Genomic DNA, 24,172 nt, shown 5'->3' on the forward strand with positions numbered 1-24,172 from the left:
TACAGGGAACAAGACCGGCGTCCTATCTGGCTCACTCCGCCAGATAGGCAATGATGGCGCCCCGCACGCTCCCTGACGACGACGGCTCTCGGCCCCCTTACGGAAGCAAGAGGACGTCAGCAAGGACTCGACAACCCCGACAGTTGTCCTTCCGCCAGGCTCCAGCGTTCCTCCGACGGCCACGACACCACACGGTGCCAAAACCTCTCCGGCTGCCACGACGGCATGTACTTAGGGCGCTAGCTCTCCTCCGCTAGACACGTAGCACTCTGCTACACCCCCCGTTGTACACCTGGATCCTCTCCTTACGCCTATAAAAGGGAGGACCAGGGCCCTCTTACAGAGGGTTGGCCGCGCGAAGACGAGGACGAGACAGGCGCTCGCTCCCTCTCCCGCGTGGACGCTTGTAACCCCCTACTGCAAGCGCACCCGACCTGGGCGCGGGACGAACACGAAGGCCGCGGGATTTCCACCTCTCTCACGCCCGACTCCGGCCACCTTTCTCCCCCTTCACGCTCGGCCTCGCGCCGACCCATCTGGGCTGGGGCACGCGGCGACATTTCACTCGTCGGCCCAGGGACCCCCCGGTCTCGAAACGCCGATACTAACAGAGTAAATACCCATCGGGTATCGGGTTGCGGGTACCCATTGCCATCTCTAATAGAGACAAAACATTGTAGAAAATATAGAAATTGTTTCAGATTAAAGTCTAGTGAACAACTTATTGAGTTATGCAAAAGGGTGTCGGTGTTATGGGTACAATGCTCGCAAATCATAGTTAGGTCTTGTTCGATTGCGTCTGGATCGAAAGGAAATGAGGGAGATTAAAGTCCTCTATATTCAATTTTGACTATATTCAATTTTGACTTGAGAAAGATTCAATCCCTCCAATCCCCTTCCATCTAGGCATAACCGAACAAGCCCTTAGGACTGGTTTGGTGACCAGGGATCTCAAGGGGGACCGCGAGGGAGGAATCCCCTGTTATTTAAATCTGAATATCAAGATATTTATTTCTCATGGATTTCCTCCAATTCACTTATCATTATACCAGCTCTAAGAGTATATTTAGGAGCGAAAAGATTGAAGGGGCTAAATCTCTATGCTATTCAACTAAACAAGCTCTAAGAGGGTGTCTGGTTTCAGGTACTAAAATTTAGTATGTGTCACATCAAATATTTAAATGGCTATTATGAGCGTTAAATATAATTTAGTTATGAAAATAATTATATAGCTGAAGACTAAATGGACATAAAATTTTATTAAGTCTAACTAATGCATTTTTAACAAATATTTATTGTATCATCATATGATTTGATCTTGAATTAATTAGATTTAATAGATTTGTCTTATTGTTTAGTCATTATTAGTTTTATAATTAGACTATATTTAATATTTTTCTAATTAGCATCAAAACATTCAATAGGACAAAAACTAAAGTTCAATAAGAGTAAACACAAATGGAGCCTAAGCATGTTTCGAACCTCCGATAGTCAGATCATCTTTTGGTCGTTTTCGGGTCTAGCAACTGTTTAGTTTGTTGAATTATATAGAGAACTATGAATGAAATGATTATAAACTATAATTACCAGACTATTTGAAGAATTATTGTGATGGATTGTTCTTCTTTCAAGTGATAAATCATAATCACCAAAAAGCAGGTTGGACATAAATTATGAAACTATTATAGTCGAGTGTTTTAATTATAGAGTCCACATCCTGAAATTAGTTTGTTTAGTTCATAATTAAATCCTTTTAAGTAATTATTATAACGACGGTTTCAACATTCATGTTTGTCACTGCTGCTGTGCACGTTCATGTTAACTAAAACATCTTGCAGTATGTAAAAAAAAACGTTAGCTAAGATTTCTTCCATTTTAGAATGGAGAGACAGGCAATAAGGACAGTACAAGGACAGAAATCTAAAACGAATTTTGTTGAGAAAAAAAAGGTCTAAAATAAATCCAAGTAGAAGCAAACACAATATGCGACATAAGAGATTAATAATACTAAAACGAGTGTATAGTCTCGCATTAATTTATTAAACTAGAATTATCCAGCTCCCAGTGCAATAAGCCTATGATAAGCAGAACATTTTACATATACATCAAGCTTTTACAGAACTTGTGATCTTTATCTGATCATTTAACGATCTGTGGGTTATCAGAAGCGATAACCCTCAGTTGTTTCAGATGGAGGATGGATGTGCACCACCAGTTTACAGCCCTGTATACTTCACCCAATAACCGATCACTCTGAAAGAATGAACTATCTGTGGCTCCTTGATGAGCCCAGCATGTTTGTTGTTTAGGTTCCCTTAGGTTAAACGCTAAATCTTCATGATGGAATGTGGTTGCTGGAACTCCAAGACAGCTATGTTTTCTACATAGTTCTTTACTTCAGCCACCATTCTGTTGTACGATTCAGGGTATTTGCAAAGGTTCACAATTTTGATTCAGCTCCCTGGCTAGTGCCTGCAACGTCAACATGATCCTTTACAAATGTTCGAAGGCATCCATTGATTACCCGAGGGGCACCACCATCACAAAATCGCTTTGCCAAATCTACTGCCTGAAAGACAAGACACATCAAGAGACATTTATTCTACTACTAGTACTAAAATTCGAAGAAAATAGATATAAGAAAACATGCAGGTGATACATGTGTAAAGTCAAAATATACAAAAAAAAGGTAAATAGAGAGACAGACAATAAGAACCTCATTAATCACAACTTTGTGAGGTGTTCCTTTTGATGTCATCTCTGCCATAGCAATATGTAGAATGCAGAGCTCGAGTATCCTTGCCACAGGCTCATCCTGACCATGAAAATTTCGAGATCAGACACAAAAAAAAAGATGGCAAAAATACTAAATATTAAAATATAGACGAACACATAATAGCTGGACACTAGTTTAGAGATCAGACAGCCTATAAACTGAAATCAAAGTAATATGTTGTGTTTATAAAGCATCTGAGCTCTGGTAGTAGAAACACATATATAAATAAGGCGATTCAGATTAAGGAAGGTACATTCTTCAGATTTAGTATCACTTCCTGCCCAACAGAAACAGCTAATTAACTATGCTGGAAATTAAGTATCACGATAAGGTAAGACGTAATTCGAAAATAACAATGTGATGGGTACCACAATTAGGGGTACCTAGATTATGTCCCTAAACATACCAAGACACCGAGTACTAGGGAATCACAGGGCAAAACGCGCTCCCCGACCTCCAAGGTCATGCAGGACCAAATCACGATTCGTCCAAGGCACAACTACGCTTGCCTCGGGTGAACGCTACGCCCGCATGGGTCCGCGACTCCCCGGGGGCACCCTTGGACGGAAAACGCATATCTGCCTCGCACGAGGGCATCTTGGGCGAAGGTCCAGCCACGAGCCCGGCCTCAACCAAAATTCTCGGAACCTCAGGACGTGCACATTTAATGCCCACTGTACGAACACCTGCCCCGCCGAAGGCGCCGAAGTAAACAAAGAACGATGCGACCGCGGTCAAACCTACTTTCACCACCCACAACGACGCACGAGCGTGATTAACGAGCACTATTCCCCACTCCGGTTATTGTTTCAACAACTCCGAGTGGGACATACGACGTCTGGTCAAGGTCTCGACCTCAGGAGAAAACTCTGCCTCGCCCGAGCTCAGCCTCGGCCAACTGCCCTGGCAGGGGCGCATTAAATGCCACCAACTCTCCAGCGAATCCCACAGGAGACCATTCCGACCGTTGTTCCAACCATTCCAGGCATGACTGCATACCCGTGCGCCGACCCGACCTCGGTCTCGGGAGAAGTCTTCATCTTGCTCGAGCCCGGCCTCGGCCAACAGCCCCAACAGAGAAACGCACGACGTCGCCGACCCTCCCACAAACACCGCTGAAGACGGGATGGCTACACAAACCGCAAGGTCGATGTCCCATCTGCTTTCCGCCATCCCAGATGACGAACGAGCTAGATTACCATGCACTTTTCACCATGCTGAGCGCTATTTCAACCACTACGACTCGATAGTCGACACACTTCTAAACATCTCATCCGCACCCCTCATAGGACAGGCTCAGGTACGAGTCCGAGACCCCGACCCCGACCTCAGCTCTCTACCCGGTCAAAGCGAAGGTTACAGAGATCGGACATCCTTCTCCTGATCAAAAGCAACATCCAGGACAAGGGCCATCCCGCCGACCATACTGCTACAAGGGCTCAGATTCATCTCCCCCAAACATTACAGCAGCACGACGACCCTTGTACTCCTGGGCTTCCCCCTTGCGGCTATAAAAGGAGTCCAGGGTCCCTAAGGAAAAAAAGGACACGACACTTCACTGTTTGCTCTTCACTCCCGATATTGGCAATCGACTCAATCACTCTCAGAGACTTGGGACTCACTCCCTCTCTCGACCAGCTTGTATCCCCTACTATGAGCACCTAGGTGCAGGATAATATAAGTCCCATCCTCCACTCGCTAGAAGAAGTATGGCCTTATCTTGCTCGAACCATGATAAACCTTGTGTCTTCTTGCATCACCCATCTGGACCAGGGCACGTAGCACAAATTCACTTGTTGGTTAGGATCCTCGGGTCAAAACACCGACACAATGGTTGTGTAACAATGAAAACTATGGAAGATCTCAATATTTCACTGCATCACAATGAACAAATATTGAAGCAATGACAAAAGATAAGGCAGGAAATAATCCTTGATGGCCATACAATTCTGGCATGCACCAGAGTAATTGTTCACTAATTCAGTGTAGTGAAAAAAGTTGATGTACTTACTATACAGAATAAGGATATGTTTGGACCAAACTGATAAACATAATAACCAGCTTGAATGCTTGATGCATGTCGAAGGGATTTGATGAATCAACACAAAAGATTAGGAAAAGGCATCCAACCTTCCAAGCTTGGGGGATTATTTTGTCGATGATCTCTACATGCTTATCCCATCCACTGGCAACAGCCACTAAAAGTTCCCTGGACAACCTGTAGTGAATAAGAGTAGTGACTAAATATTAAACAGGAAATGAAATTTTATCATATACCAGAACAGTGTGTCGATACCTGATGCCTTTAGTGGAATGGGGCGAGAAGAAAAGTATACCGTAAGACAAAGTTGTTGTAAACCAGTTTTGGAGGAGCTGAAAGTACATCTGCTTCTGAATATGAAAGAAAAACATGTCAGATTCTTTGCAGAAGAATGACTAAACACTAATGGAAAACATTTACAAAAAAAGAAATATATACTTAGTCAGCTGATCTCACAACAGATTAGAGAAGAAAATGTATGCGGTTAATATGACTATATGAGCCATTTAGCATGCCACATAAGGATATGTTTATTGCGCTCAACAACATAGTTACATAGGTGCCACTGGACTGCTACAAAAGATGCATGCTAATGAAGGTCGAACAATTTTCAGCTTGTCAATTAAAATTGAAAAGTGTAATCAACACATAGCTTAATAAAATACATCAAAATTAACTAGTGCCTAGAGTGATGGATTAATAGCTCTCTTAGAACTCAGTCTGGAAACCTAAAAAAATCAGATACTCAACCCATTTAGAACTTGAACCTTTTTTTAATAAAAGGGCCACTTGACCCGGCCTTCTTTGGAGGCCATTGTAGGAAGCAGGGATCGAGCCTGGCCGACTTGAACTTTTGAGGCCCAACTCATTATGTCGTAATTCTTAAAAGTGACAACTGACGACCTAGCCTGACTAGTTGGCACCTATGCATTCGCCACTATCCCTAATTAAGGGTTAGGTAACACGCAGCTGCTTACCTAGATAGCATATTGCATCTTTTTGAACCAGTGCACTGCATTAATTGTTCTAGTTTGATGGTCTGAAATTCATAGCAACTGTTAGACAACAATATTCATTGCCTTGTATAGCATAGCCGGCCGGCCTTGTATAGCAGGCTAGGATAGAGAGAGATTTGGGAAGGAGTCCAGGATGGTAAGGATCAATGCGGAATCCAGGCTTGTATACCAACTTGAAATTGTTCTAGCATGCCCTCCTGTTTTTTTTATATACAACAATATGCACACAGCCGCAATAAAAAAAAATGTACTAAGTTCAATAATGTATTTGTGGAACATCCAATGATCCATTGCTCTCTTTACTTTAGGAAATCAGAATCATAGATATAATAATACGAAGGAAGTTTCAAAACTTGGGCTGAAACTCACCATAGAATTTGTTTAAACAGGAATCAACTAAATTTTCTGGTGATTGTTTCAAATTGTCCAAAGGATAACGGATAAAACACTCCTATAATGGCCCAACTGCTCTTGTGCTCTTTGGAAACTTCTGGATATAGAGATATTCCATCTTAAAATCGCAAACAACGGAGATATGTCTAAATTAATTACCAACTACAATTTAATGACTCCAGCTGTAGCCGCTTTAACATATAGTACTGTACTCCCTCCAGTGCAGTAAAGGTAGTCGTTTAGGACATGATTGTGCATACCAAGGAGTGATTAATTATCATAGAGTTTTCCCTGTTTGCCCCTATTAAATAGGGATATGGGTGCATTAATGTCACTAAAACAATCAGACTTGATTGGTTGCTGCAGCAGCTCCAAGGCATTCTAGACCGGAGGTCTCAAGTTCGATTCCTCTTAAATGCATTTTTTTTTGCAATTAGTAGGGGCAATAACGTCCAAATCCTATACCCACGCGCGCTATGACTTCTTTTTGTGCACGCTCGGTCACGCGCAGGATGACTTCTTTTACTGCACCGGAGGGAGTACAACCAGAAGTTGCGCGGGTATAGTTGTTACCGTTGGCTGAATCCTTCTCGTTCTGACTGGTCAGCTTCTCAGCCTCCTCCTCCGTTCCAACCTCGAGCGGTCCCCCGCCAAAGCTCATATGGTTGTAACTCAGTAGGCATGCCTTGTCGAAAACAAACCCGGGCTCTGAACAAGCGTGTGGAAACCAAAATAAGAGGACAAACACCAAGTAAAATGCATCCATAGAACGCCAGGAACCCAGGAGCTTGCACTGATGCAAGGAGGTATTCAGCCGAGCCAATCGACAAGCTAATCCTTGAAACAAATGAACGAAGAAGAGGCGCTGAAGAAGAACCCTGACCTCGTCTTGCGCTGATCCTGCGGTCGAAGAGCCGAACGACGTCGGTTCCCTCCAGACACGCGGCGTAGGAAATCATCCTGCGACTCGAGACGCGGGAGCAGCGAGTTACCTCCAGGGAGGAACGATACACAAAAACCAACCCCAAAGTCGCGCGGAGCGATTGAGACCGAAGTACGTAGGAGCTGAAGTTGGGAGAACGGAACTCACAGCGCTAGCTCCCGGGCGGCGCGAGGGCTGCAGAAGCGGCCGGAGCGGTCAACCTTGGCGTGCGCGGGTGCGGTCGTCCCCGAGGCCGCGGGCGGTGGCGGGCTGGAGACCACCAGCGGCGCGCGGGTGGAGGCGACGGCGCGGGGCAGGGGCGGCGCCGGGAGCGCCCGGGCGCGCCGCGAGGCCGGGCCCGCGAGCAGAAGGCAGTGTCTAGGCCCCGCGGAGAAGAACGATGAGGGGGAGAAGGTGCGGAGGGATGGTGCCGCTTCCATTTCGCCCGGCGCGTGCCCGCCGGCGGAAGGACCGGAGGAGTGGAGAGCGGGCAGCGATTGAACTCGAAATGGAGCGGACAAGGAAGATGGGGATAGCGAGAGGGATAAGGTGTTCTCGGATCGCTTTGGTTGCGCGAACAACCGTTGGGCCGATATTCCGCCATATTGGGCCGTGGCACACCACTGCCTTGCTGCAGAATGCTAGGGGTCTTTTAGCACGGTTTAATATTGTTAGAGCTAGTTTGAAAACTCTATTTTTAAAATAATTTTTATTTTGCCAAAGAAAAATAAACTAATTTCTTTTGGTAAATGGAAATCTTTAGAAAATATGGTTCCAAAATAGTTTTAGCTCTAGTTTTACTCTGCAAACAGTTTTTCTATAGGAGTCAAAGGACGTGTTTGTTTTAGTTTAAAATCAGATTTTCAACGAACAAAAGCGAGCCGATGAAATAAGCCCGCCAAACACATACTTTTTTTTCTTGCTTATTCTCACCGCGGAAGGGTAAAAAACGCGGGTGTTGTACTAAAAACGCAGCTTTCAGCTCGCTTCTCCGAAAGCGCGTTGACAGTAAGAAAAAAACAAACACACCTAAAGCCATTTCCAAAAACCATTTGGCAACAATCGTCTACCCCTCGCTCCCTGCGCTTCACTCATTTCACCTGCTTCGTCCTCATCTCTCCTTAAAACCTAGCACCGCCTTCTTCCGTCTTCCCACCCAACCTCGACCATGCCCGTCATGACACTCCATCATCCCCTGATCGATGTCAGCGCGAGACGCCGCAGTGCCCCGACGCCAGGCTTCCCTCCATGCGAGCTCCCTCGAGGCGTCGGTGGCCCTGAGCCCGTGACGGTGAAAGTGAATGGGTCATCAGAGGTCGCGGTGGAGAGGAAGGAGAAGATGACAGAGTCATTAATTCCACCGAATCTATCCAAATTTATGCCGCCGCCATCCTCATTGTTGATAGTGATGGCAAACCACTTCTATGTTGCTCTAACCGGTTCGGCTCGGTCATGTTTGACGAATCTTTCCGAGGCCTCGATCCAGCCCCTAGTGGCCTAGTACAAGCTTTGCTGTCAATTCGTGCCCAATTTTGAGGACACTTTAATCTTGGTGTAGAAAGAGTTTCTGCATATATTAGGTAATGTTTGGTTCACATATTTATAATTTAATAGATAACTGATAACATTAAATCATATTTGTTTAAGTCTAAATGAAATGAGATACCACACTAGAAATTAATATCAATCTATTTAAATTATTGCTGGTACTCAACTATAAATCATTATCGTTACTATTTTCGTTACAGTCCGTTACATTTGGCCACCTCAAAACGATATCCCCCGCATCACGCCTGCTTGTGTCGTTGTTGCCTTCTCACATGGCGTGCCTGCCTGACTAAAAAGATTCTTGAGAAACATACCTATAATATCCAAGGTTGTGGAGAGCTTGTTACCCTCAACGACAAATGCACATGGGCATAGGTTGTAGAGAAGAGGAGAGAACATGGTATGCCGCTAGAGATATACATAGCCAAAGTTGTCGGGGACGTGCTCGATCGTACACAAGAAAAAGAAGAAGGAAAAGGTTGCGGGGTATAATTCCCAATACCAAAATGATATCTATATAGAACTGAAAAGAAGACCAACTTGACCACCTACGTCAAATCAAATGCTGTTAAGCTAGCGCCTAGGAACAAGTCAAGCACGCGACATCTGGGACGTTCACACAGAGTAGTAGTACACGACACACCCCTGGAGGCTGGAGCCATGGGACTCGCGAGTCGGAAGCAGTGCTGGATAAAAAATTCGTAGCTCGTTAACTCGCTCGATTCGATTTGATAGTGGCTCGACTCAACTCGTTTATAATTTGTAACAAGTTGAGTTTGTATTTCAACTCGTTACAAAAACGAGCCAGCTTGAGTTGGATCACGAGCTGACTCGCGAGCTAAACGTGTTGGAGTAATTAATCAAATCACAATAATCTCCGATCCAAAATAGTTAATCTTGTACTTAGTTAATCTTGTTCTTTGTTGAGTGTGGAATCTTAAGTTGCAAATTCTGTTTTTTTTTCTAAATCGTTCCTGTTTTCTTTTGCTACATGTTTTTATATCCATTTGTAGACGCTAGCACGAGCCAGCTCGAGTTGGCAAACGAGTCGAGCCGAGTTGGATCTTTAGCTCGTTAACATAACGAGTCGAGTCAAACCGAGCTAAGCTAGCTCGATATCCATCCCTAGTCGGAAGTAACGGATTTTTTGTGTCACCGTGTGTCTTGAATATGGGCCAGACAGCATGGTCTAAAAGTATTAGCATAAAGTATGGTCTGACACAAAATAATATAGGTCAGTCACAAATTTCGACCCGTCATCTATCGGCACGGTTCTCACGCACGCGTGGATAGATTTGGACCGACACGACCCAATAAAGCTTATATTGGTTTTTTTAAATTTTAGTAAGTTATAAACTTTATATTATTGTAATATTTGAAGTTCATGTTATCAAATGATGGTCGATTATTTAATGTCTTTGGTTTAGTAAGCTATTTACTTTATAGGGTTGTAATATTTAGATTTTATATAGTTTAAATATATGGACAGGAATTAGATCGGTATGTTCAAACGGAGACACCACATGCTTTTAAGGTTAGAATATATCACCATTTTTACTTTTTAGACTGACACGACACTTAAAAAATAGATCTTTTTAGCCCAAATCCGTTTAACATGAAGCACCGTAGACTCGAACCAGTCGCCCGTACCAATTCCTACCAGGCTACCATTAGACCAACTCCAGCAGCACTCCGCATGCGGCTCCGTATCCGTATTTTGCGGAGTCTAGCACACTATTCATCAGTCCAGCAGGCTCCGTATCCGGCTCCGTAAAACGCACGGCGTGTACCCAGACTCCCCATTTCCACGCTTTCTCTCTCCTCTCCGCAGCTCTCTCGCGGGCGCACGCGCCTGCTGGCGGGCCCCAGGTGTCATAGACTGCATGCGGAGTGGGATGGGGAGTGTTGCTGGAAACGGAGCCGGATACGGAGAGGAGAGAGAATGTGTCGGCCGCGCGTCTTAGGGATACGGAGTCGCACACTGCTGGAGTTGGTCTAAGTCCGTCCGCGTGCGGGACATCGATCTTCACAAGTCACAACCACCGCCCAAGAGAGCCGTCTCGTCGCAACAGAGCAGGGCCTGGACCGGCCGGACGCGATAACTTTGTCCACGATCCGCCCACAAATGAGGCAGACAAAGTCTGCATTACACGGGATCTAAACAGGGGACATGAGAAAAAACACGCGAAATAAAAAATAAGAATGCACCAGCCGGGAATCGAACCCGGGTCTGTACCGTGGCAGGGTACTATTCTACCACTAGACCACTGGTGCTGAGATGTTCTAACTCCTTTATGGTTTTAATAGATGTTTTCTGTAGTGCTGTGCGACTGGTGTAGGTACAGGACTACAGGAGGAGACCTAACCAACTGAGCTACGGGTCCCCACTCCCCAAGAACAGAAAGGAATATAGCGTGTAGCGCATGATAAACAAAAAAAAAAAAAGATGTGCGCGCCGCACCGCCGGTTCATAGACCATTTCGTTTTCAGTTACCCCCATACGGTACTCTGGTCGAGGTCGAGGTCGCGGTGGAGGATTAAACTTGAGGGACCATCCATTAGGCGTAGGCGGAGGCGCGCACCCGGGCCGAGCCTTCCATGAGCGCACGCACGGGCACGGCGACACCAGACTTTTGGCGTCGACAGCGATCGTGCATGGCCCTCGTGTGCGGTGCGGTCTGCGGTGGCGCTGGTGTAACAGGTGAGGGAAACGGTTGGTTGAGACATGAGCGGGAGTAGCAGTGCTGGACAGACAGACCTACAGTGCCGCTAGAGATAGAGCTAGACTGACCCTAGCGGAAAGCGCCGCGGCGGCGGAAGCAAGAAGCGACTGATCCGCAGAGCGGGGAAGAAAAGAATAAAAGGGGATCACCGCTTTGTTGATATAAACAAAAATTATGGAAAGAACAGAATAAAGAGACGGTCACCACTTTGCTGATATACAAAGTGAAAGCTATGACAAGAAAAAAGAAGAAGCATGTCTTCAGTCGCCGACGACGTCGAGCCCGATGACGATGACTCCCTGAGTTTGCGCGTCAAGACCTGGGGGATGGGGAACCAAATTTACACTGTCGTCACTCGTCAGTAACCGCGTTCCTCTCAGGCGAATAAAAATAAAACCCTGCAAAGCCCAGCGCCTGGACAGGCTTTACGGATGGGAACGGAAGAGGAGAAAAATGAGAGCAAGCTGACTAAAAATTCGGATTATATCTTATATCTATATCAGTTACAACAAGCTTATATTGTAATTTCAATATATATAAATCTATAATAACCATCTCCTACACCAAAACTTACATTGTAATTTTAAAATAAAAATATATATGACAACCACCTTCTGAAAGGAGCTAAAATTCACATCTCCTTGTTAACAACTATGATAAGCACCGGCTACCAGCGAGATAGCAGATGCCGTCCAGCATCCTAGTTTGTCAGCAAGCCTACTCCGGGACCGGGAGGGATTCGCACTAGGACCCCCCGCCCTTTGCTTCGCATCACGACAACGCTGAACGGCCCCGACGAAAGGGACACGGCGGCACAACCGAACTGGGATCCGCCGCAACCACAGGCCACCGCGAGAACGTGGGAGCCATCGGAGCCAAATCGGAGGGAGTGGACTCAGTGGAGTGATTTGATCTCAACTTTCTTTTCCACTGCTAACCAACATGCTGCTTACACTAGGGCTTATGGACAGCAACCTACAATTGTTAGGACAGGAGAACCTCCTCTAAAACACAAGAGGACGAAAAAAAAACACAAATTCTGTCAGGACACTAATCAACCCCTACCTGAGGGAGTAGTGCTACCTCTTCAATAGGATAGCCATATGTACTACTACAGTAATATACAAGATTATCTCTACCTTTCATCCTTCTCGTACTGTCATTTACCGTCAATCTAGATCTACCATCATTCAGTAGCAAGAAACGAACGCGGGCAGGGGGAAGGAAGTGTGTCAGCCACGGGCGGAGGGCTCCTAGCTCCAGAGCCCGAGCGTCTCGAGGACGCGCACGGCGAAGAAGCAGAGGTAGATGGCGATGAGCCCCACCCCGTAGACGCGGTCGATCCGCATCCCGCGGACGGGCACCACGAACAGCGCCCACGCCAGCGCGGCGCCCAGGAACCCGACCGCCTCGTACGCCGCCGCGTCCGCGGGCACCGCGAACGGGGCCGGGTGCTGCGCGCCCGCCGCCAGCGCCAGCGACAGGCCCAGACCCACCACCGTGTTGAACAGCGGGCCCGCGTAGCACCCGGACACGGCGGTCTGCGCGCCGCCGGGCCCGCCGTGCACCGCCATCGCCACGTTCGACACCAGGTCGCCCAGGGAGTCGCCCCACGCCAGCACCGTCACGCCCAGCACGCTCGGCTTGATCCCGACCACGTACCCGATGGCCACCAGGAGCGCCACCAGCTCGCGCGCCAGGGTGTACGCCCACAGCACGCTCATCACGAACCCCGCGGCGAGCCACGGCACGCGCCGCCTCCGCCCGCGCGGAGGGGACCTGGCGTCCGTGGTGGCCGCGGCCAGCGCCGCGAGAAGGAGGCCCAGGAGCGCGCCGCCCGCGAGCACCGCGAGGCTGTGCGACGACAAGGGATTGTGGCGCTGCGAGGTCCACGTGAAGGCGAGCAGGACCGGCGCCAGCGCCGCGGAGGCCACGGCGTAGGGCCGGGACCAGCGGTGCCCGGCGATGTCCGGGATGGTGAGGCGGCGCGGCAGGTACAGCGGCATGCAGAGCGCGCCCGCGACGCAATGCAGCATCGCTCTAGCCCTGGACGTGCCCTCCGTCTTGGAGGAGTGGGACGGCAGCGACGGGCCGCCGCCGTCGTCGTCGTCGTCGTGGAGGAGCGGCGCGGAGAGGCCGGCGGCGGCGGCCGGCTTGCCCTTCTCGGCGCAGCAGTGGGAGGTCCAGACGAGGACGACGTATCCGGCGTAGAGCGAGACGAACGACGCGGCCACCCAGACGGTGGTCTCCCCGCTGACGAGAACCGCCAGCAGGTAGCAGAGCGCGAGGAGGAGGAAGCAGATGTCGCGCACGAAGCCGCGCCACTCGACGACGACCCCGCCGCGCGCGCCCACGGCGGCGAGCGCGACGGCGCCCGCGACGACGGTGGACACGAACAGCGCTCCGCCGAGCGCGCTGCTGAGCCCGACCCCGACCCCGGCCCCGCCGCCGTCGCCCGACGCGAAGGACACGACGCTGGCGAACACGTCGGGCGCGCCGTTCCCCAGCGACAGCAGCGTGACGCCCGCGACGGCGGGGGGCAGGCGCAGCGCCGCCGAGAGGCCCTCCAGCGACGCGCAGAAGTACTCGGACGCGGTGTCGCCGAGGAGGTAGAAGAGCACCACCAGCCACAGCGCGAGCGCGGCGCACGCCGCCGCCGCCGGCGCGCCGGCGAAGCCGCAGTAGAAGAGGCGGAGGTAGTCGACGTACCCGGCCGGGGAGCAGGGCGAGTGGGCGCGGAGGTACGCGCACCGGCCCTCCCCGCCGCTGATGGACTGCAGCTCCTCGCAGCTGCTCCCCCGCCCCTTCCCGAACAAGGAGGAGGAGGAGAAAGACGACGACGACGACGACGGAGCGGCGCCGAGAACTGTTGTCCCGCCCTCGTCGGGCTCCGCCGCGCGGCTGCGGCCGATGGGCGCGAAGAGTGAGGAGGAGGTCAGAAGGAGCAGGAGGAGCACGAGGAAGCAGGCGCTGGCGACGGCGTGGGCAGTGCGCGCGCGCAAGCGCCCGCGCGCGAGCGCCATAAAATGAGCGGCAGGGCGGGGGGTTTATCCGGAGGTTGGGTCGGCCGGCATGCCGCGCGGGGCGCGCGGGAGTTGGGGATCGCGGTGCGGGGCGAGGCCGAGGCGGTCGTGGCCGGGCTGGCTCCTCGAGTCTTGACGAGATGTGCGGGGGCGGAGGACTCGTGGGCGGCTCTGCTCGTCTGGAGCTGGAAGTTCAGGCAGAGGCAGGAGCAGGACAGGAGAAGAGGAGAATAGGCGATTAGGCTGGGGCGGTGTTTGCGTCCGGGTTAAGTAATGCGAGGCGACTGGTGAGGTGGCGCGTCGTCGTGGAGGACGGACAGGGAACTCTCAACTCTGGGTTGGAGACTGGGGCGGCGGGTCGGTCGGTGGCCGCGCCGTTAATCGGGAAACGGGGAAGAAGCGGTAGCGGACAGTCCGATTTTTTTTTATTTTTTATTTTTGTATTATATCCTTTTCTCGAAAAAAATCACGTTTAGACCTTAAAAATTTTAATGTCATTTTTTAATCCTTTTCTCGGCGTCATAGTCTATGGCGCCGAGGTAACACAGCTCGGCGCCATACGTGTTGCGTAGCACGTATCTCGGCGTCATAGTCTATGATGCCGAGTCGTGTTACGTCAGCGTCATATACTATGACGCTGAGCAAATGATCTAAAAATAATATTAAAAAAAAATAGGGTCTAAATGTGAAGGACCAAAATGCAAAAAAATTCGGTCGGACAGTTGCTGGGCCGTGTGGTGTCACTGGTGTGGATAGTACTGAGATTGAGATAGAGATAGACAACCGCGTGCGTTTTGGGCGGGAACGACGTGTGACAGTTTGGCTTGGGTTGCGATGTGGGCGTGTGGCCCGTGAGCTGTGTGGCCAGGTCTCATATGTCGCTGAAAACTTTTACCCGACATCGCCAAAAGTTCCGCGCAGATAGATTTAGAGATATTGGCTGTCGTGTCAAGCTGTGAGTGGCTACGATGCACGGGTGTGGGACGTGGCCTGTGGGTGGCGTCCGGTGTGTACGTCGAGGTGGCCCGACAACGTTTGGCTTGGACGGGCAAAACGTTTGTTTAGTATGTTCGATTTGTTTTAATCTGTACCATCTTCTACTACAGTGTTTTGTTTTTATAGATTCTAGCTGCAATAGTCCGAAAGCGTGACATGTTTTATATGGAACGGTGTACGACGCCGATTTGTGACGGGGCGGTGTCAGGGTTGTAAAATTTGCACAGAGAAGTTTGTTCGAAAAAAAAAGAAGGCCTTTGGAGATTTCCACGCCGTGGTACTTGTCGAGACTACATCAGCATCGTTTTACCAATTTTGGGTCCCAATGGTGTTGTTTGAAAGGAAGCCGTTGTATCGAAGGAAGTCTGATTAAAACCGACGTGCGACGTGAGTGCAAACCTGGCCTGAGTTGCCGCCGAGCTAGAATCACCCGCCGAGCAGCCGAATCTCCTACCGGCGGCTTTGTAGTTTGTTCGTTTCGTGCCGACACCAAAAGAGTCAGACTGTCAGAGAGGGTCGAACAAAGGCATACACAACTCCACAACTCCGATATCCGCGGCGGCACAAGCCGAGAGCGACACTGTCCGAACTCCGAATCGACTGCTAATCCCGAACAGCGCCGTAACCTGACCAATAGTAAATGTCACGGATAAGCAAGATAGTACTACGAGGAGGCGAAGGAGGGGGGGAAGAAGTGTGCGGAAGAGACGGCGGCGCTGCCGCCCAGGCGCCCACCGCCTGCGTCGCCATCCGCTCGGGCGCGAGCGACGCGCGACCGCGACTGGCATGGTATCAACGTCGCCGTGGTGTGCACGGACGACACGTAGCTATGGCTGGGCTTCCGTTCTGTTGGCCGAGCGAAGACCTCTAAACTTTACACGTAGTGAGCACAGCATAAAGTTTAGTTTCGTCTCCAAGACGTTCCAAAAAGAGATGTTAGGGTGCGTTTGGTTGCAATGACAGGACGGGATGAGACGGGACGATCCCTCAAATATGATTGTTTGGTTCAGGGTCAGGGATTGGGACATCACTATCCCAGTATTGTCCCCAGTTATCCCTCAAAATTGGAGAGACGAAAGAGGACGGCAGGGGACGTCCCTGTCCTGGCTGTCCCACAACCAAACACACCCTTACCTACCGCGGTGGGCTGATTGGTAGTGTTCCGTTTAACTTTCACATGAATCGGTTCAGTCGATTGGTGGGTGGGGCAGTGGGCTTATGGAGGGGTCGATACCGATTGTGTTGGAGTTGAAATAATTGATGATAAATTATTTTCTACACTCTTCATTCTAAAATATAGTTCTTTCTAGCACATTTTTATATTCACATTAATTCAAATGATAATGTATAATTAGTCTGAAAATTATATTTAAAATAGAGAAATTATTATTTAAAGTTCAAAAAAAACCTATGGCCGGGCATGGCGCGATAGCGATAGTGGTGGCTTTCCCGTGGCTGGGCATGGCACGACGGTGGCAACAACAATCTAGAATTTTTTTTTATCCTAATTAAGGTGTCCGATATGTTTCAGCCATTTTAGATGTGTCGCAACGGTGTGACCTTTACTTATAAACCAATTATATCAACCATGGAGCTTTTTTTAGCATAACATTCTGGTTTAGATTCTGCAGATTGTTACAGAAAAAGATGCTCAACAAGATATTCATAAGATATGTCAATCTTTAGAGATAGTGGTTATGGAGATCTTTGCAAGACATGGTTGGAGGTCATATGTTAGATTAGATGGTGCTTGATTGCGATTATATGTTCTTTTTTAGGGATATTTATTTTTATGGTGTGTTTAATTATTTTTCGATCTGCAAGGACGTGTAAGGCCGTATATAGAAGACTACAAAAGGTTGGAACTTTTTGTTTCCATACAAAAACTGGTGTTGTTGCATTTCTTTTACTATTGAAATCTCAAATATGCATGAGTGTTGTTGTTTGTCTCAAAAATCAAAAGTAGGATAATGGAAATGATTAAAAACTGAAAGATATCAGATGCATATAATGCCTATAATAAATCGTGACCAGTTATTTTGCATCCAATGTTCTCTCATAGCTCCTTTGCTGCTCTGTTATTTTTTTTCTTCAACATATAGCTCCTTTACCTATAAATTATAATAAATCACGATAGAGAAAGTGTGGGAGGATGTTAGATCTAGGATGAACGATCGTGAATTACTATATACACACCATGTACGGTAAATATCTATGTGCACCTGATGTGTTTTTCATATGTCATGTATGTTTGTATTAGCTGGCTCTTGTATGACGTGTGAAAAAGAAATATCTACAAAAATATTTTAGCAAGAACTTTCTCTGATATCTGTGTACATCTCTGTTAATTAGATACCGTCTTGTCTGTAATTGAGTCAACGTACTGGTCAATTTTTTTTTTAAGATGAGATATCATATTTTCCGAGTATTCTCTGTTAATATGATATATGCTATTTCTCCAGATTGATGTGTAGTCCTTTTTCAATTAATTAGGCACCGTTTGTTTCATTGGAATTGAATTCTATTTTAATAATTATAATTTAGACAAGACTGGTTAAGTTAATATATTTATATATGTAATATATTTATATATGTAATATATTTATATATTAACCTAAATGATATGAGAGATAGTCATACACTATATTTATGCTATAGAGAAGCAAGGAAGAATGTGCTATAAGTTGCACATTAGAAAAGTAGCATATAAATCTATAGGGTCCCGTTTGTTTCCTTTCATTTTGAGAAATTAGAATCTTACTATTAAAATAGGCTATTTTTTAGAATGTGACATTCCACCACTTTCAAAACTTATCATATAAGACTATCTCAAATTCATGGGGTGAGATATAGAATTTGATTTTATAGATTTACATGATATTTTTTCGATGTACAAATTATAGCACACTCTTCTACTTTCTTTGTTATAACATGAATGTAGTATATAACTATCTCTCTTATATGATTTAAGATAATATACAAACATATTACATATATAAATATATGAAGTTAATTAGTTTTGTCTAAATTATAATTATTAAAATGGAATTCAATTCCAACGAAACAAACGGGGCCTAGAATTAATTTGAATCTCTTACCCCATAAATCTGAAATAAACTTATATATAAACTTTGGAAAGTTATGGAATGTCACATTCTAAAAATAATATTATATTCTCATTCCTTTAAATGAACGGAAATAAACGGGCCTAACTGAAAATCTACCAGTTATTTCGTGTTTCATGGAACCAAAGCAACATAACGAAGGCATGTGAGTGATATTTTATATGAGCAACCAAATTTGAATTTGGTTAGTCATTGTCATTAAGGTGTACGGTCCTTGTGATGACTTTGAGTCACTTGGTGACTGATATTGCCTTGTCATAAATGTGTAGAATCCTTGTCCTGCCCATATTTTTGACTTTCTGTTTGCAATTTAGATAGAGTGAATTCTTGCTTAGTAGTTGTCGACGTTTCGGACCCGGGGGACCCTCAACCGAGCCGACCAGTGAATTTTATCGCTGCGTGCCCCTGCCCAGATGAGTTGGCGCAAGATGGAACACGAGGGGAAATGCGGCTTGTATTATCTTGCACCGGGGGTGCTCGTAGTAGGGGTTACAAGCGTCGCGAGAGGGAGAGAGAGAGCCTGTTCGTTTGCTCGTCCCCGCGCGACCCCTCCCGCAGGAAGGCCCTGGACCTCCCTTTTATAGATGCAAGGAGAGGGTCCAGATGTACAATGGGGGTGTAGCTATGCGCTAACGTGTCTAGCAGAGAAGTGTCTGAGCCCTGTGTACATGCCAACGTGGCTGTCGGAGAAGTGCTTGAGCCCTGTGTATGCGATAACGTGGCCGTCGGAGAAGTGTCTGAGCCCTGTAGAAGCATAGCTGGCGGTGCGGCTGGGATCCTGCTGACGTCTCCTTGCTTCTGTAGGGGGCTGAGAACCACCGACGTCATGGACGCACGCGAGGAACCATCATTACCTGTTACCGGGGTGAGCCAGATGGGACGCCGGTCTTGTTCCCTCGTAGCCTGAGCTAGCTAGGGGTAGGGTAATGATGTATCCCCCGTGGCGCGGTCGGTCCGAGCCCAAGGTCGAGCGAGGCGGAGACTTCTCCTGAGGCCGAGGCCGTGGTCGGACGAGGACGCGATTCCTCCCGAGACCGAGGCTGAGGCCGAGTCCTGGGGTCGAGCGAGGCGGAGGCCTCCTCCCGAGGCCGAGGCCTAAGGTCGGGCGAGGCGGAGCTTCCTGTTGCGCCCGAGGCTGAATTCGGTTGTTGTCAGTCTTACCTCGGTGGGTGGCACAGCAGTCGGAGCGGGGCGAGCGGCGCTGTTTTCCTGTCAGGTCGGTCAGTGAAAGGGCGAAGTGACTGCGGTCACTTCGACCTTGCCGACTGAGGCGCGCGTGTAAGGATAAGGTGTCAGGCGATCCCCGCATTAAATGTGCATGCGATACGGTCGGTTGGTGAGGCGATTTGGCCAAGGTTGCTTCACAACGAAGCCTGCCCGAGCTGGGCTTCGGGTGAGTCGAGGATGCGCCCACCGCCTGAGGGGGCCCTCGGGCGAGGCGTGAATTCGTCCGGGACTACTGTTCCTGCCCGAGGCCGGGCTCGGGCGAGGCGAGATTGCGTTCCTTGGTAGACGAGGCCTTGACCTGAACCGCGCCCATCAGTCTTTGCGGTTTGTGCTGAGGGTGGTTACCAGCCGTGTTTAGGAGTGTTGGGGGTACCCCTAATTACGGTACCCCGACAGTAGCCTCCGAGCCTCAAAGGGAGTGTTGGTACTCGCTTGGAGGCTTTGCCGCATTTTTTTGTGAGGGGATCGGCCTTTCTCGGTTATATTTTGTTCCGGTGGGTGCGCGCGAGCGCACCCGCCGGGTGTAGCCCCCGAGGCCTCGAAGGAGTGGTTTGACTCCTCTGAGGTCTTAATGCTTTTCGTGATGCCTCGGTCGGCCTGGTTGTTCCCTCATGCGGCCTGGTCGTAGCCCGGGTGCATGGTCAGGTTCCGAGTTTTTAGGCTGGTTTGTTGACGCTGTCAACAGTTTGGCCGTAGCCGGGTTGCGAGAGCAGCCCCCGAGCCTTTGCACAGAGCGAGAGGACGATCAAGGATTGTCTCGACTTTTATTATACACCCCTTCGTCGCCTTTCCGCAAGGAGGAAGGGGGGGAAAGCGCCATGTTGCCCTCGGAGGGCGTCGAACATGGTGTTTCCTGTGAGTTGCTAACGGGTGATCCGAGTGGACGCCCGTGCCCCGTTCGTTAGGGGTCGGCTAGTGGCCCAGAGGCGCGCTCCAAAAGTACCTGCAGGTGATTTGCTGAACCTGGACCCTTTCGACAGGGTCCGAGGGCTCGATGCCTCCCTCCGGTGGGATTCCATTACAAATAGTTCCCGCTGGTCTCGGAAATGTCCTAGGGTACCTCGGGAGCGTAGCCCGAGCCTCGGCCATGTAACAGACGTACCCAGGGTCATCCCTCACTCTGCGTGCTCTGGGGCAGCTGTCGAACCCTTCCGAGGGGCCAGCCTTCAAACCCCTGATCAGTAAAGGGCGTGGAGCCCGAGTGCTCTGGGGCGGCTGTCGAACCCTTCCGAGGGGCCAGCCTTCGAACCCCTGATCAGTAGGAGGGCTCGGGGGCCCGTTTCCTTCGCTGAGAAGGATCCCTTTCGAAATATCCCCTTTTCCGGTCCCTTTAGCAAGAGAGAGAAAGAGGAAGAGGAAGAGGAAGAGGAAAAGGATATGAATTTAAATGGTGTGGCGCACCTTTTTTGACGCGGTCATCATGGCGGAGGTGGAACGACGCCCTCTTTGCCTGCCAAAGGTGTCATTTGCCCTGCCGAGGAGTTAATGCGACGGGACGGGCGATTCGCGGGGCGGCTGCGTGCGCGAGTCGTTTGAGGAACGGAACACGGGCGCGTCGTCTTCATGCCGTGGGAGAGGGCTCTCCTGCCGCTTCAGGAGGGGACGTGAGCCTGCAGGCGATTTGACCGCTGCTTCCGCTTGTCTGTTGCCGCAATTACAGCCGACCCACTTTTGGCCATATCAACCGTCGTGCCTATCCCTGCGGCTGACTGACCCGTGATCGTTGCACTTAATTGGTACTGTTGGGTCACGCACAGGGCTGCCTCGAGTCGCGGCACTGGTTCCGCAGTCGAGAAGACGCGTGTTGGGGACTTGTTCTCAAATGCTAAGAGTTAAGAACAAGGCAACATAGAAAGTGTTAAATGTTAAAGTCCTTCGTCCTTCGAAGCATTATCTCCCTTCGGATATAATGAATTTCGGACGAAGGTTATGAAGGACATACCTTCATAAGTACAATAAATGATGAAGAAGGATTCATATACAAAATATGGAAAATAACATAAACACTTCAAACATTATTATCAACTTATTTTTATTTGCGTTACTGTATCAATAATAACAAATTATAAATGTACCTTCGTCTCGAAGGAAAGCAAGGGTACAAGCGTGACGCGAAAGCGAATGCCAAGTCAGCGTGAACAGTACGGGAATACTGTTCACCTATTTATAGGCACGGGTCGCAGCCCATGCAAAATTACATCCAGGCCCTTTGCTTTTGACAATAACTCTATAGTAATCTATATGGGTCTAGATAGTCTTTTCCTCTTTAAGTCGGTTTCCTCTTTTCTGCCATCATGCCGAAGCTCCCTTGCGCACAGCTTCGGCTCTGTTCCATCCTTCGTATTCTTTCCGTGCTTCTTCATACCATGGGTTCTAGTTCGAAGATCCCTGTCCACACATTATACTCCAGAGACATTGTTAAATCATGTTTTTGAGGACCTTCGGAAGCCGAAGGCCCCCAACAGTAGCCCCTCGCAATATTAATTTGTTAGAATGATAAATTCAGATTGCGACATGGACGAAGGCCTTAAGCCGAAGGTCCGAAAAAGCACCTTCCCTTTGCTAGAATAGCAACAGTCATTGACAAGCGGGACCCTCCAGTTTTCAACGCACTAGGCGTATAAATAAGAGCTCACCACGAGTTCATTTGGCACGCTTTCTTGCCATCTGCTCTTGCTCACCCAATTTTTAGCCCCTGCGCACCAACACTTGGCTTTGAATTTTTAAGCTTCGTATTCAAGAGTGGTTTTTCAGCACCTCCGAAGATGTCTGAAGATAAGAAAGATGTTGCTGAAACTAAGCTGAGCCTTCTTGAGGAGAAGAATCTTGGATTTCTTGAATCAATATCAAAGACAAATACAGAAAAGATTACAAGGGAAATTTTGGAAGGTTTGTCTGAAGATACTGGTGATAGTGACAGTTATGATGCAGAAAGTGGGGGGGGGGGAAGACTCGGAAGATCAACCCTGGCGGCCAAGCCACGCAGTTTTTGGAAAATCAACCATTAAGCAAAGCCATCTTGTCAATACGAGGGGTAGGTATTTTCGGGATTTGTCTATTGTGAGGGCTGACGAAGGAGAGAAGACTTGTCCTACTCCCGAGGAAAATGAAGTTGTGATCTTCCGAAGCTTCTTCAAGGTTGGGCTTCGGTTCCCTCTAAGCAGTTTTGTGGTTGAAGTTTTAAAGATATTTGAAATCTGCTTACATCAAATTACTCCTGAAGCAATCATAAGGATGGGAGTTTTCATATGGGCCGTGAAGAGCCAAGGTTTGGAGCCAAATGCAAAAAGTTTCTACAATATGCATGAGCTATTATATGAGACGAAACCCTAGGGTAAAGAACAATATCATAACAATTTTGGCTGCTATAGCTTCGGTGCTCGATCTAGGTCAAGCTGCCCCGTGCCAACATTTCGAAAGAGATGGCCTGGGGACTGGATGAGGGAATGGTTCTATGTGATAAACGATTTGAAGGCACGAGAAGATATTAAAGATATCATCATGTGCCCCATCTGGCAGCGTTTCGGCCTTCGGAAACCGAAGGTGGATATGGATGAGCAGCCGAAGAATGCCAGAGGGCCTTCGGCGTAGTTTGTTCTTTCATCGGGAGAAGAGATTTGATCCAGGAACACATAGCCTACAGAGTGTGGCCACTTGTAGAAAAGTGGGAAATGCCAAAGGAGACCATCAGCAAACCTGACGAAGGTGGTCTAGTTAGGTTGAAATACACCTTCAGATACGAGGGTAAATTTATTGAACCAGACGATGATTGGTTGAAATGTATTGAAGCTACAAGCGATGAACTGCTTGGGCCATATTCGAAGGCAGAAGATACTGCACTATCTGCGGCCTTCGGAGGCCGGAAGAAGAAAAGGCTCAACCGCGTTTTGATGCTATTGGATTTGTCTATCCTGACTACCGTTACCCAATACGGGGTCAAAAAAGAAAAGGTATGGCTTCTGTGAAGGAAGTTGCTTCGGCCGCTCCTAGTGAGGCAGCGCCGAAGAGAAAAAAGATTAAAGTTCTTACGCACCGGCCACACTATATTGAACCGGCCACAGTGCCTAAGTTTGTCGGTGAGACCTCTTTCTTCCACCGAAGCCAAGGAGCCAACTCCTCTGCAGAATATTGAAGAGCCGGCTGTAATGCCGGAGGTGGAAAAAATGGAAGAACCGAGGGCTGAAGAGACAAAGACATCGGAAATTTTAAGTCCTTCAACAAGAGTTGAGGTGCCAATGCCAATGCCGAGGGCACAAAAAGACCTTACAACAACTCCCAAGAGGAAAAGAATGGTTAACGTGCTAGATGTGCTGGAAACAATAAAATCTTCAAGCTCTACTTCGAAGATAGCTGCCGAAGTTCCAAAGACACAAATTGAGGCC

The 24,172-nt window shown here is 48.4% G+C and overlaps 2 protein-coding genes and 1 non-coding gene across 4 annotated transcripts; all 3 read right to left on the reverse strand.

Moving 5' to 3' along the window:
- Positions 1 to 1,998: 1,998 nt before the first annotated feature.
- On the reverse strand, positions 1,999 to 7,680 carry LOC100284474 (uncharacterized). 2 transcript variants are annotated; one of them, NM_001157369.2, is made up of 7 exons: positions 7,317 to 7,654; positions 7,110 to 7,186; positions 6,800 to 6,934; positions 5,113 to 5,167; positions 4,907 to 4,994; positions 2,717 to 2,815; positions 2,001 to 2,569 (listed from the first exon to the last, which is right to left on the reverse strand). In NM_001157369.2, exons 1-7 carry the CDS (start codon positions 7,586 to 7,588, stop codon positions 2,441 to 2,443), a joined length of 855 nt encoding a protein of 284 aa, NP_001150841.2. In that variant the 5' UTR covers positions 7,589 to 7,654; the 3' UTR covers positions 2,001 to 2,440. The 2 variants fall into 2 exon arrangements, with proteins under 2 accessions (XP_008678699.1, NP_001150841.2); XM_008680477.1 differs by lacking the exon at positions 6,800 to 6,934 and having other exon boundaries at positions 1,999 to 2,569; positions 7,317 to 7,680.
- Positions 7,681 to 10,899: 3,219 nt separating this feature from the next.
- TRNAG-GCC (transfer RNA glycine (anticodon GCC)) lies at positions 10,900 to 10,970 on the reverse strand. The gene has a single exon. It is a non-coding gene; the product is annotated as a tRNA-Gly (tRNA).
- A 1,384-nt stretch (positions 10,971 to 12,354) lies between these two features.
- LOC100279327 (putative sodium/calcium exchanger family protein) lies at positions 12,355 to 14,668 on the reverse strand. Its single transcript, NM_001152348.2, has one exon. It carries the CDS (start codon positions 14,440 to 14,442, stop codon positions 12,673 to 12,675), a length of 1,770 nt encoding a protein of 589 aa, NP_001145820.1. The 5' UTR covers positions 14,443 to 14,668; the 3' UTR covers positions 12,355 to 12,672.
- Between the last annotated feature and the right edge of the window lie 9,504 nt (positions 14,669 to 24,172).

This window comes from Zea mays, chromosome 1, assembly GCF_902167145.1.
Source record: "Zea mays cultivar B73 chromosome 1, Zm-B73-REFERENCE-NAM-5.0, whole genome shotgun sequence".
In the NCBI taxonomy this organism is placed as follows: Eukaryota; Viridiplantae; Streptophyta; class Magnoliopsida; order Poales; family Poaceae; genus Zea; species Zea mays.